The following is a 14,303-nucleotide window of genomic DNA, read 5'->3' as shown; positions in this document are numbered from 1 at the left end:
TTAAAACAAAGAATTTCTTCAGGATTTGTTGAGATGGAAGCTACCCATAGACACCAAGTTTGTGATATGAATGTAAAAAGTTACAGCTACAGAAAGGTGTACTTCCTGAAGTAGCTATGAAGCAAGTTTTGTTTTCCAAACCCTTTTAGTACCATTTTTATCCACTAGGTGGAAACAATTACAGTATGGCCTATATTGAAGATATAGTTTTTATAACTCAGTGTGTATCCCTTAAGTAAGGATGAAAAAAAAGTATTTAACCATGGATTGGCATCTGTGTAGGAAAGAAACATTAAAAGACATTTGGGGAAAAGAAGAATACTTGGCATAGTGATTATTTTATTCCTTTGTAAATTATTATTTTAGCCTCTCTTGCCTAAGAAGAAAGTTTTGAGGGTTTTTTTTAGAGGGGGGCTCGAGGTGGGGCGGTTGTTATCGCTGCTGTTAATAATGTGAAGTTTATCTTCAGGAAACTAATAAGCGGACCTGCCCTTCCAGAAATTGGGGTACTTTAATTCTCTGCCTGGATACTTGACGGTTATTTATCTTGCTGGTTTAAAAAAACAAATTTGAAGAAAGCGGAAGGTACTGTTGTTAACAAATAGGGAAATAATGCTTTGGTGTCTGTGGTGGTTTTAAAATCTATCCACAGATTCTTTGATACTCTTTTCTCCAAGAGGTGGAGCTTCATTCCCCTCCCTGTGAGTCTGGGCTGAATTCAGTGATTCGCTTCCAACAAATAGAATATGGAAGTGATGGTGTGTCCCTTCTGAGGAGGTAGTAAGAGGCCCGCTTCCTCCTCACTGTGTCTGAGATCACAACCTCGGGGAGAGCCAGCGCCGTTCGTGGAGGGCATCAAGCAGTGCTCGGGAGAGGACGGCGCAGACCTGCCAGCGAGGGAGCCAACCCGGGGGAGATCCTCCAACCCCAGTGTGACTTTCAGGTGACACCTTGAACGGCAGTCTCATGACAGACCATGAGCCAGAGCCACCTAGCTAAGCCACTCCACGTTCCTGACCCACAGAAACTGAGGTAATAAATGTCTGTTGTTTAAGCCACTGTGTTTGGAGTAATTTGTTAACACAGCCTTAGATAACTAATATGCTCACTTTGGGAAAAGTTAGGTGCCCAGGGTATGCCAAGTTGTTCCTTGAAGTATAGAACATATTCTGCTTACTTGAAATTGTATAAAGTCAGCATAAACTACCATATTACCTTTGTTCTCGGGGAAAACTGGGCCCGAGATACGCTTACCTTAAGGTTTGAGTCCATGGTATCTCGAAGTAGAACTAACCTCCCAAGGTACATTTAGTAGGCTTCAAATTTCATTTCCTAGGAATACATACGAGGATCAATTTTCTAGAAACCTGATGGGGCGAGTCCATAATGAAACCCGGGAACGTGAGAAGGAAGGCACTGACCTTGAGAGCTCAGTGAGGTAACAGCGGCTGTGGTTTTCTCAGTCAGTCCCTCCTGCCTCAGCTGTTGAGTTGCTGACAGCTTGTTATCAGGATGGACTGTTGATGCTGCGAGCTTGTTCCAGGCTCTCAGGTGAGCACAGCGCTGTGGAAATGGTTAAGGGTTTTTAAAAGCCAGAGTCGATCTGTCTTGGTCCTGCAGGCCATTGCCAAAACCCGGCAAAGATAAACTGCCTACACTTTCAAGTCCGGGTGTAATCCGGCTGGTTCCCGGACTCCTTGTACAGGAGTCTCGTGTGTGTGCTCAGGACAGCCAGCACTCGTTGTGTCAGAGCCAGCCCTGCAGAAGAACCGTCCGGGGCAGCTCCAGGTCACAGTGGTAGGAGCCTGGGCTGAGACTGGGAGTAGGAGACGGCGGGGAGGAGAATCCCAAAGGAGGACTTGGCAGCCCTTGCCAAAAACCCAGAAGTAGAGGGAAGGGCTGGGACTGGGGGCTGGGGGGGTCTGGGTTTAGTCCTGGCCCTACTGGTTCCTGACACGTGGGCCGTCACCATCTCTCTGACCTCAGGATTTTCATCTGTAAAATTGCAGGTTTGGTACTCAATCTCAAAAGAGGCCACAGGCCTGCCTTCCAAGAAAGTTCCTGAGGGCCTTTTTCAAACGAAATGTTTTTCCACCCTCCACCCATTGGTTGAGAGTCAAGGCCACCTGGAGCCCCTGTCACTGAGGGGAGCATGAGACATCCCTCCTCTACGTTACGGTGGGAAATGGCTGTGAGCCATCGAGCAGGATGATTTCAGAAGCATTCAGCTCAACCCGAGGATGTGGGTCCCAAGACAGAAGTAGCCAGGATTGCCCTCCCATCCTTGCAGTTTCTCAGTCTCCATGTTGACATCTGGGGACTTCTTTTCCCTTCAGTGTTAACTTTAGATTTCATCTGAAGCCAGCTAAGCTTCTCAGCAAAAGCAGCTTCACTTACCCTGTACCAAGGTGCTGCGGGTTGGCCAAGCGCTCCTTTTAAAACAGTGTGTATTATGCTCCTGCCAGGCAGTGTGCTGAGCCTCTGATAAGCATTCTCAGTTCTCATTTCATCAGCACAGCTCCCTATCGAGTAGATACTAGTTCTACACTGTCCCCATCTTGCAGATGAAGAAACAAGTTCACAGAGGTTGTGACTTCTCCGAGGTCACATACATGGCAGAGCCAATATGTGACTTCAGTCTTGTATGGGACAAAGCACTTAATTTTATCGCGCTGCCTTCTTTTGGAGGCCAGAGCCTTCTGTGTGAGAGACCACTCTTTTCTCCATGTCTCCACTCCCCCCCATAAACATACATCCCAACCAACATATGGGAACCAGGCAGCTGACCCCATCCTCTAACACATGCTCAGCCCTGTGCTGGGATCTGTCCCTGTGGAGCCACCTGCCCTCCAAACTCTTCCAGGTCCCTTCCACTCTCAGCTCAGTCGGTTATCCAGCTCAACTTAATCTTGCCTTCTTGTCCCAGGCCATCCTGAACTTTTGTGAGTTCCATCTCCGTTAGCACTTTATACGATGTTTTCTGTCCATAAGTTCTGCCTTTCGGCTAAGTGTTCAACCCCTTGAGGAGTGCTACTGCTATAACCAGGGTTCTGTCAGCCGCAGAGATGGCCCAGACGGACTCGCTGCCAGGCAGACAACGGGGATCCCCGTGAGCCCATCAAGCAGCGGGATGCTGGAAAGACAGGCAGTGGGCACCGGACACATTCAGCTTCAAATTCCAGGGATCAGCCACTTGGTTGGGATTCCAGGCTAAGCTCTTATCCCGGTGGAATCTGGGTATCATGCACAGCACATGGACACGGATAGCAAGGGGCAGGTGGACTGGAAACAGGGAAGGAAACAGGGAAGGGCTTCGTCCTGGAGAATAAGATTAGAACCGTGATGTGAGGTCACATCAAGGCCTACATCAGAGATGACTGGGCCTTATATTGTGGGCTGATAGGTCTCCAGGCCAGGCAAGATGTCCAGCTGTCATTAGATACCAGGGTGGCCCGGTAGCGTGATCAGCATGACTTATGAAATCAGACCTGCCTGTTGAATCCCCTTTCTACCACTAACCAGCTTACCTTCTGTAAGTCACCCAACTGCTGACATGCGCCATTCCTAGACACATTAGTACATTGCCCAGCAGAGGGTAAATGCCCTTTCCGAAGGCTTGGAAAGCCAAGCTCATAAGATGACTTACATGTCCGGTGCAGTAGCCCTCAGATTACAGAGTGCCATTAATAGGTGCTACAAAAGAAGGTAGCAGTTAGAGCAGGGGGAGAGGAAGAGTTTCTGGAGCTAAATATGGCTGGAAAAGCTGGGTCAAACAAAATTAAATGGATATATCCTATAAGACTTCTCAGAATCTTTAATGTGCTCATGTTGTGACTCTCCCAGAGGAGTCTATATTTTATGGCATCTTCCAGACTTAATGACCCAATAACCCTTTTATCAAGGAGCACCCTGCAAGACTTTGAACATGTTTGGGGAAACATTAGCCTAGCACAATGCCTGGCATTGTGAAGGCTTGTTAAATAATTTGAACGGTTGCAGGAAAACTTAACATTCAGTTATCTTGCAAAAGTTGTTTATGAACTTTCTCAAGGCAATCCAGTGCAGTGGTTAAAAGCACGGACTCTGGACCTGGTCCTCCTGGCTGTGTGGCCTTGGACAAGCTACTTGACCCCAGCTTCCTCTTCTGGAAAAGAGGGAAGATGATACAGTATCCTCCTGGGAAGGTAGTTGTAAAGCTCTAATGAGTTAATAATACATTCGGTTAGAACAGTGCCTGGCACATTATAAGCACGATATGTTAGCTATTATTTTCCTAGATAGAATGAGTTTTAGAGAAGCTTTCAGGAACAGATTATTGACTGCTGTTGTGATGCTAGCTTACCATTTGTCCTACATAAAATCCCTCTTGCTCACACAAGAAGATTGATCAATAAACAGATGCCACTTAGAGTCACTATTCCATTTTAAAAAAGAATAAGTCATAGGACCTCAGACAGCTGTTTTGCCTCTATGGCAAAATCCAAATCTCAAAATATAAGAGATTCGCTCTAATATTCTATTACGTGAAGATTGAATATTCTTTTTTTCCAGAGGCACTTTATCTTTACTTAGAAATTATTTTCTGATCAATAAAACACAAATTAGGATAACTCACTTCACACAAGCACACACCATAAAAAATGTTTCCGTATCAAAACACAGGTACCAATGCTGGATGAAATTAATTAGGTGGCGGGAAAAAAAGGAACAAAAGCTAAGAACTGAAATAATCTCACAGCCTAAAAAGTAATTCTATTCTTGCCACACATGGAAAGATTTTAAGGCGTTTTTCTGTTATAGATCTTAATGTTATACCTGAGAGGCTGGATTGGAATTATAAAACTTTTGAGGTGTAAGACATCAGAGAAATCTTTCTTAGTTTGCAGTTGAGGAATCTGAGTCCCACAGAGAGACTGACATGCCTGAGGTCATTAGCTGGTTCTGGAGGACAGGCCTGGAACATAGATGTTCCAGAGTCTTGTCCAGCGCCCTGCGGCAGGCCTGATGTCACTCATGCAACCCCAGCAGAGCTGAGGCCCAGCCACTGCACCCACCCTGCAGGAGGTACATTTGTGAACGTCCCTGGCACAGCTCTCCATCCAAGGGTCTTCGGTACTGAGTCTTTTGCAAAACCCAGGGTCACCCCCTTACACCGAATTTGTTTAGAGCACATTTCAGTGTTGCGGGTTACAGTAGACCTTGACCTGGGCTCTGTTGCCTGGCTCCCACCCCCAGAGATTCTGGTTTAATTTGGCTTCGGGAGTTTTAAAAGGTATAGAGCCTGCTCCAGAGCATCCGTTTTCCTGAGGAGAGAAAACTGTATGAATCACAGATAAACTCCATTTTAACCTCCCTTGCATTGTAGTTGGGAACTCTGAAGGACCAGCTGCTGTGCTAGTTATAAAAACATGAGTCATTGTGCACTTCGTGACGAGCCTTGTGTTGAGAAGAGGGTGGGTTGGACCAGGTTGGATGTGAGGAAGGTGGGCGCGGGCAAGTTGGTCATCCAGTGCTAATTGAGCACCTACTATATCTGAGGCCCTGGATACCTAGAGGTGAGAAGGCCTAGCCACCACTCTCACAGGGCTCGCAGCTGGGCTGGCTGGACACCATGGGGAAGCTGACACGGTGTATTTTCTTGCAACCAAAAGTACTCTGATTGAGACACTTATGTGAAGGCTCTGTGCAAAATAGTGCACGGTGACCAGTGGTCAGTCACCGCAAAGCCGCCCAGGTGCGGGCAGGTGCGCAGTCCATGCGCCACGGTGGTGGGAGCTGCTACAGTGGAGGCTCTGGAGCAGAGGCCCAGAAACAGACGTTTGAATGATTCAAACACCCTAAACCAACCACTTGCTCTTTCAAAGCCTGTGGCTCACATTTACTTGGAACAACGCGCTGAAACAGGAAATTGATGCGCTCACGCTGCCCTTGCTCCTGTATTTCAGGCAGTGCTCTACTCTACATAGCAAGCCGCAGAGTCTCTCCTTCCACCCCGCCTGCAGCTATTTTCACAAGCTTTACCTCCTAGGAGCTCATCTTTCACCCAGTCTTGGAACCGGGGCTCACCTTCCACGCTCCCCTCTTTGCACTTATCCCGTCTCTGATGTGCTCACATTCCAGACACATGAGAGCGATAACTGCACGGGCCTCCTGTCCGTTAGGCTCTGACCTGAGGTTTGGATGCCTGCTCCTTCCTTTCACATTTGTGAATGGGGCTTTTATCATTCCTTTGGAATTGGAACTCTCTAGTAAGTTAGGGATTGTGTCAGGAAATTGTAAACACTCGGACCTCAGACAAGCCTGGGTAGTCAACAGCCAGGTAAATGACTGTGGCTAGTATGTGTGTGTACAATGTTTACAAAGCACTTGTGAAGTCAGGCTAATTGAAATTGCAAAAATCTCCAGTCAGGTAGGAATTAATCCTATGTTATGGAGGAAAAACAGGTTTGGATAAATTATGCCCAAAGTCATAGAGCTACTAAGGGACAGAGCTGGATCTCAAACCCAGGCTTGGTTCCAAATCCATTTCCCTCCCCTTTCTGATCATGGTTGACATTTTTTCTTTTTTTTTGGCTGTGCTGCGAGGCTTATGGGATTTTAGTTCCCCCGACCAGGGATGGAACCCGGACCCTCAGCAGTGAGAGCTCAGAGTCCCAACAACTGGACTGCCAGGTAATTTCCCATGATTGACATTATTAATTAACTCTTTTCCTGTCCCTAGTTTGGGTTTTCAAGTAGGCAAGCACAATCTTTTCCTACATAAACACCCAGCATTTTGGCTGGAGAACCAACTGCAGGGCACTGAAACCACATTGAGTGCTATCAACTCAGCTGTCCGCATATTCCAAGCAACTTGCCATGAGCTTCTAGAGAATATTACAAGTTACCATTTATGGAGTTTATTCCAGATGCCGGACCCTGTGATAATTCCTTTACATACGTTATCCCATTCATTCTCATACCAGCTCTCTAAGATCTCGAAGATCTTCCCACTTTGCAGATCAGGAAACTGAGGCTCAGTGAGGGTGAGATCCAAGACTGGCCCTTCACATAAGTCATGGGCCTCCTGCACTCTTCTCTCCCTGCACTGTCCCCAGCACTGGGCCGCAGCTCTGCTTCACCTGTCAGAGGAGACAAAGAACCGGGCCCTTTAGCCTCTGTCCTAGGAGGCTGGTAATTTCTCCCTTTACGGATACTCCAAAGGGGATTCCACAGGGGTCCAGTGAGGAATGGAAGAGAGGGGTACAAGCTGGAGAGACCCCAAATGGTGCCGTTCACTGCACAGCTGCTAAGGGAGCTTTGATAGAAGGCCCCCCGCTGAGGAGGCTGTCAGTCCCCCTGGCACAGCAATGCCATGAGGAATTTCGGCTCATTGGAGATAGAATGTGGTTCACCAGATCACTCCCATAAGACAAAGCATCTGTTGTAATTTTTGCCTTTATCACATTCTGAGGGATCTGTGTTCTTGCCATCCCAAAACTCCCCTTCTCCCGACTTCAGTATGTCTGTAGGAGCCAAGAAACCCATTTGTCCTCTCGAAAGGGGACAGGCTGTCACAACCATGTGAAAATGGGTGGTCTTTATACCTAACTCAGGACTAGATCCCCAGGATGAGAAGTTTGTAAGGAAATCTTAGGTGATCAGTCTCCAGCAATCCCCTCTTCACCAAGTGGTCACCTCAACTAAGCAGGAGATCTGGAATGGTTTCCCAGAGGATGGGTCCCAACCTTTGTCCATTTTCCATCACAGGCCTATATGGGAAATCAGCAGCAGACTCCTGAGTCTGACGGGGAAATTTTTTATTTAGTGAAGGTGACTTGAAGTGAACTGGTCCCCGTGAGCAGGTTTTTTCTGTGGTCCAGATCCTACAGGTAGCGATTTCTAAGCAAGAAGATCAGCACAGCAACAATTAGGCCAATCACAAATAAATCCCAGTATGGTCCAAGGGTATTGTCCAATTTCATCCATTTCCATCTCATGGTAAACTGCTGGTAAGAGACATTCTGTCAAAAATAAATCGAAGCCTCCCACTTCATTCAGAACCATCATCGGCCTCCATCCCATCCCCCAAGAGTTGCTCACTGGAGTTTTCAGAGATTTTGGGACCTATTTGAGACAAACTTACATTAAAAAACAGGATATCTCGAAACAAATGCACAGTTTCCAGTTTTGTGAGGGCAAAGAACACAGGTATGTGAGCGTCCGGACTTGTTTGAGCAGCCATATCATATAATCTCCTGGCCAAGAGAACGTCCTGGAAAGAGAAGAACAGCCCATACTCATTAGGTACAGATTCTTTGGGAGAAATTAAATGGAATCCGTAGTTTGAAATACAGTAACTTATCTTTGGTAGGCTGAACGCTCTTCCCCCATGGCCCCCACAAGATGCTCATGCCCTAATCCTTGGAACCTGTTAATATGTTATGTTACAATAGCAAAGCAAATTTTGCAAATGTGATTAAGGTTACAGACCTTAAGATAGGAAGATTGTCCTGGATGACCTGGCGGACTCAGTGTAGTCACATGAGCCCTTCAACACTGAGTTTTCTCAGAGAGCAGAAGAGAAAGGCAGAGAGATGTGGCAGAGGAGAGGTCAGAGATTCTAGCGATGGGAAGGACTCAACTTGCCCTTGTGGAGGGGCCACGCAGACAGGAGAAGGAATGTGGACAGCCAGCAAGGAAATGGGGCCCTCAGTCCTATAAGCGCAAGAAACTGAATTTGGCCAACAGCCTGAATAAGCTTGGAAGCAGGTTTTTCCCCAGAGCCCTCAGTAAGGAACACAGCCTTTATTTCAGCCTGTGAGACCCTACAGAGAGGACCTGGTCAAGCTCACCTAGCTTTCTCACCTACAGAAACTGTGAGATACATGTGTGTGGTTTTAAGGCACTGAATTTGTGGTCATTTGTTAGAGCAGCCATAGAAAACCAACACAGACTCCAAAGAGCTTTCTTGGATATCTCTGGACCAGACCTTAAGTATAATTCCAATTAAAGGGGCAGGAGAACAGACACTAAGAGTACATCTCCCCAAACAAATGGCAACACAGATAGTGACTTCCTAGTACTTATCATACCTGAAGTTATGGGATTTGTTTATTCATTGTCTGTCTCCAGGTCCCTGAAGACAAGGGCTTGCACTGCCTGTTCACCCCTGAATTCCCAGTGCTTAATGAAGTGCCAAGCACATAGCAAGTCTTTGATAATACTTATCAAATGAGTGAATAAACGAGGAATGAGCGAATAAGCTATTTTGGTTCTCAGGCTGGAATTTGGTTCCATAAATGACGTACTATATTTTTAGGAACTTGTTTTTCCCCATTAAATTACGCCATGGTAGATCAAAAAGCTTTCATTTTCACCTACTTACGGCTTGTTTTTGTTTGCTTTATATTTGCTTTGTTTTCCCAAACCGAGTAATGAAAAGGCTAAGTAGAATTGCTTTTAAAGGTTGAAGCACCCTAGGCCAGTGCCAGAATTATACTTTGCTTGGGTGCCTGTGGATTATTTTCAAAAGAAGGGGAAGAAGAGGGATTTTTCACAAATTGTGCTCATCCAGTATCTCTCTGTTTCTCCTCTCCATCTCCCAGACCCCCGTTACACAGGGTTCAAGAGTTGTGAATCCTTGAGGCCTCTGCTAAACCCATTTCTTGGGTGGTGTCCTCTCAGCTATGTTTTGCCTGTCATTTCTTAAATTTTTCCAAAGCTTCGTGGACTGGTAAATGTATTTGTTTGAGAAAGAGGAATAATGCTTGCTTAAAATAATTAAAATTCAGGAGACTGTTCCAAACAAATCTTCCTGGCAACAGAGAAAATGGATGTTATAAAAACTCTAAATTGTGTCTCTGATTCCAACAAATTCAGAGGGTGTTCACTTGAAAGCACCCTACAGATCACAACAGCAGTGTTACCTCCACACATGACAGGCATGTTAACTTGGATGGGACGTTCAAGGAGAGGCAACCTTTGTCAATATCTCATTCCTTCCTTCTTATTTGAGGCAGGCAAGAGTTATTAATTTATTTCTTGAGGCACAAACATCACAATTCAGTTGCTCAGCTTATAATAAAAAATAGCAAAGAAGTACCAGTTAAAGTGGGATGAGCTGGCTCCCAGCCGAGGTAGTCTCACGATTCGCAGTGGGGGTGGGGTGCGATAGGAAAGTCTTTCTTTAAAATTCGCAGAGAAAGAAAATCCTAAACCCTTCTGCCTAATTAGGGCAACCCATATAAAAGAAATTTTATTACTAGACTCTAGAAAAGACTGCTTGTTCTTTGATCCTATTTAGTAAAAAAAAGTCCAAACCATTCACACAAAGAAAATTCCCCGTGATAAATTGTGCTTTGATGATGGCTAGGGTTCATTATTTAAGTCCATTGCACATCCAGTCCACTTACATTTAACTTCTCTGTGGTACGTTTGAGTTTATTTTGCTTTAAATTCAGTGATTTAGGAGATTATATAAACAGATCTACAGATTTCTTAAGTGTTTCTAACTCTGATGTCAGGTGTGCCGAAGTACCGCCCTATGCTCACATGTTCAAAAGCTGCTTATAACTCAAAGATATAGAATTCTCCAGCAATAAAGGATCCGGTTTGTGAAAATTGTTCAGTTACATGACTCAGGAGTTTTCCAGCCCCGAATCTTTGGGTGTCATCAAAAATGTCTTATACTGGGACAGAGGTAGTTTTTTGAATAATTCATTCTTGTTTTCTTATTATAAATATGTTAATTAGAGGAAACTTTGAAAATACAGAGGTGAACAAATAAGGAAAAAACACCCACAATCTCACTGTACAGAGGTAACTACTGATATTTCATACACATCCTTCCAGCATTCCAGTGTTTTTGTATATATTCATACATACATACTTTTAATTTAGGAATTTTTCATTCTGTATGATACTTTGTCTTCTGTTTTCTTAAGTTAACGATATATTTCAAAAAATATACCATGTCCTAAGATATTCCTTTAGTCTATAATATTTTTATTTTTAATGGTTGTACAGTATTTCATAATAACGACTAGTACTTATTAAATACTTACTGTGTGACATTCACCGCTGTCATTTATTTAAACCCTGTTACAATTCTGTAGGGCAGCTGATATTATTAACTTCATTTTAAAGATGAAGAAACTGAGGCGCTGAGAGGTTAAGTCACTTATCTAAATTCATATGACTTGTAAATGGCAGAGCTGAGATTCAAATCCAGAGAGTCTGCTTCTAGCCTGCTCACTTAGTCACTAGGCCATAAAATATATAATGGAGTAGTATACCACCACACAATAGTTGATATAACATGTTCTCTATTTTGGAGTATTTTGGTTGTTTGTAGGGTTTTTTTCTAATAAATAAAGGTATTCACACACAAATTTTTTGGCACATTTCTGATTATTTCATTAGATAATAGACATGTATTTCAAGAAAGGTTATGACCATTTCTAAGAGATGTATATTTTGTCCTGTCATATTTCCGAGGGGGCCATTTTAATGTCAAACTTTAGTTTGGCCTTTCCAGAAAATAATTCTATTCTGGTGTTTAAAGCTTCAGCTCTAACACTCCATAGGAGGTCAGACCAGACAAATGAAAAAAATAAAAATGCTTCGTGCCATAATTACTTTTATTTTTGACAGATCTATTTATAATTTATTCAGTAGATGTGGTTTTGTTTTCCCTGCAGGATCCAAAAAATGTGTTATTTAGTAGGTCTAACTATATATATTGAAACTCATTTCCAAGGATAATTTCCTCTCACCTTTTTTCTTAATTTAGATAGATTTTCTAGTCAGTATCTTAAAACATACCTGCTTTCTTCCATTTTAAAAACAAAACAAAGGAAAAAAATGAAAAAATAAAAAGAGCGTCATGTGTGTCTTATACTCTATGTTACAAAAACATTTTAGAACAGAATCTGACAGTACTGATTCCTCTACCTGAATGGTTTCCTCTTTAACAAGTTTATAGTATTTCACTTGTGTGTGCATGCATGCACATCATTTTGGGCTTTCACTTTAGTTATGGACGTGTCTCTTCCACAGTAGACTATGAACGCTTTGAAGGGTGTCTTGTTCTCGGATCCTTCTTGACACAATGCTTCTTGACACAAAACAAGGACTTGATAAATATTTGAGTAAATAAATGAATGAAGAAAAGCAAGGCACGTTACCATGGTAGTTTAGAAGCAGATGTCTTTTAAATCTAGGGCTTCATTGAAGGGTTCATAGAGGTGATGATACTGGAGCTATTCTTTGAAAAATGGATTGGTCTTCAATGGGCAAAAATGTGGGAGAAGATCATTCCAGCAAATGGGGCGATGTGACCTAAGGTCAGGAGGGTGCAGTTCAAGGTCTTGCGGGGAAAGGAAAAGCAGTCTAGAAGATATATAGGGAAATAGTGGCATATCAAGCCATTATTGTCAAGGTGGATTAGGTCAGGGAGGGTTTGAATGCCAGGGTAAGAAGTCTGGACTTCATTAAGCAATCGAAAGTCAGTAAGATTCTTTTATTTTTGTGTTTGTTGGCTTGTATTTGTGTGCATGTGTGTGTGCATCTTTTGGGAGGAGTGTGGGGGAGGGGTAGCAGTACTAGAGTTATACTTTATCAAGAATAACCCAGTGGGGCTTTGTTAGCTGTATTATGTGTTAACTAAAGTAATGCTAACATCTGCAACCAATAAACCCCCAAATTTCAATGGTTTAGCACATTCAACAGTCGAGTGTGGATGTTTCTGGTTGGTGGTAAATCTTTGTAGGACAGAGCTTTCTCTGGCCACACAGTTCAAGGAAGAACACTAGAATGGGAGACCCCTGAGAATCCTTTACAACAAGTAGAAATTCTGGCCTGAACCGGGATAAGGCCAGAAGGAATGGGCAGGAGAGGATGGGCAACAGATTTTTTTCATGGTTATTAAATTTTTGAAGGACTTCTGAATCAAGTATAAATTGAGAAGGAGTTTCATAACAAATTGTGAGCCGAGTGCTTATATTTCTAAATTAGTTCAGGTCATCTCTCAGTTTCTCCCTAGGTATTATTTTGTGTTCCCAAAACAATGGTACAGTCAGTCCTGGTCCACAGTTAAGTCAAGTGAGCTTAACTCAAGGGCGGAAATTGGGGAATGAGACGTTTCTCAGTGAAGCTATTAGGATAATTGACCTACATCACCCCAGTCCCAAATCCTTTCCTAAAGACGGATGAGAAAAATAATGACCCATATTTTTACCCTGATTTACCAAGAGTCGATTTATACCTTACTGCCTTTTTCCAGGGGGCTTACATTCAGAGTTTACCAAAACTTCTTTTGATTCTCAGAGAAATCCTGGTAACGATGTTAGACTCATCTGTCCCACTGGTTTGCATGAGGTTTAACTAATAAAGAGGATTGTGAAGAGCCTTGCTGAAGACATGCATAATTACTCGATGTCTTGGGTGCTATGAAAGCCTGTTCTCCTAACTGCTTTGCTTTCATTAACCATAAATGGAACAAGCTTTGGACTTTTAATTATCAGCATATTCATTTTAAAAATTAGAAGAGGTGATATCTCCTCATTAATCTGACTACGAGATAGCAAGATTAATAAACTTGGCCCCTGGGTACTTGGTAATTATTTTACTAATTGCTAAACAGAAGAAATTAATAAAGGCAAAGAGCAATGGGCCCTCATTAACTAAATCTAAAATTCCCGTGTCCAGGTCTGAGGTTAAGCGCAGCCTCTTTTTTTTCTATATGTAGAGACTTTCTGTAGGAAAAAATTTATCTGTGACAGAGAGACTGATCAAAATGAACTACCCACGATTTAACAAGAACCCTGACCGAAAAGAAAAGAAATGTGGCTAGAGAGAAACTTCAAAGTTTTTCTAGATGTATGAAATATATGTCTCGACAACTGCTTTTGGACATTGTGAAGAAAGTGCCTAGGAGAGAGCCAGCAGTGACTTGAAGGAGGAAAACTGAACCCCTGACACAGTGGGCTGTGTAGTCAGCCTTGTGTCCTGAGAGGACGGCTCTCCCCACCCCAGGGAGTCACTGCTAAATGACCTCACTGTGAGGACAATGGGGCTGTTAAGTCCTTCTCCATTCACATGGGGGCAGGAGAGCTAATCTGAATTTAACCCATGGGGTGGGGTCACTTTTATCCTATACACACAATGCTCCTCTCACCAATATTGTTATGTTTTACATGGGGAATGATGAACAAAAGCGTTAATCCTCTTGAAGCCTTACTTAGCAATCGCTCACATTCTCTTCTGATCTAACACTGTTTCACTACAAAGCCCTTTCACAAAGGCTTATTCGTTTTATCCTC

At 43.4% G+C, this 14,303-nt stretch overlaps 1 protein-coding gene across 1 annotated transcript in view; it reads right to left on the bottom strand.

Moving 5' to 3' along the window:
- Positions 1–6,220: 6,220 nt before the first annotated feature.
- Positions 6,221–14,303, bottom strand: part of SEL1L2 (SEL1L2 adaptor subunit of SYVN1 ubiquitin ligase) — a 63,871-nt gene continuing 55,788 nt past the window's right edge. The window contains exons 16-17 of the mRNA XM_030763577.2: positions 8,126–8,254; positions 6,221–7,985 (exon numbers count right to left, since the gene is read on the bottom strand). Of these exons, the coding sequence (XP_030619437.2) occupies positions 7,866–7,985; positions 8,126–8,254 (249 nt within the window). The 3' untranslated portion in view covers positions 6,221–7,865. The remainder of the gene's footprint in view (positions 7,986–8,125; positions 8,255–14,303) is intronic.

This window comes from Delphinapterus leucas, chromosome 15, assembly GCF_059928025.1.
Source record: "Delphinapterus leucas isolate spDelLeu-1000000601 "Yukka" chromosome 15, BTC_Dleu_Yukka2, whole genome shotgun sequence".
Lineage (NCBI taxonomy): Eukaryota > Metazoa > Chordata > Mammalia > Artiodactyla > Monodontidae > Delphinapterus > Delphinapterus leucas.
The sequence above is the reverse complement of the archived record's forward strand: the minus strand, read 5'-3'. Positions and strand labels throughout refer to the sequence as shown.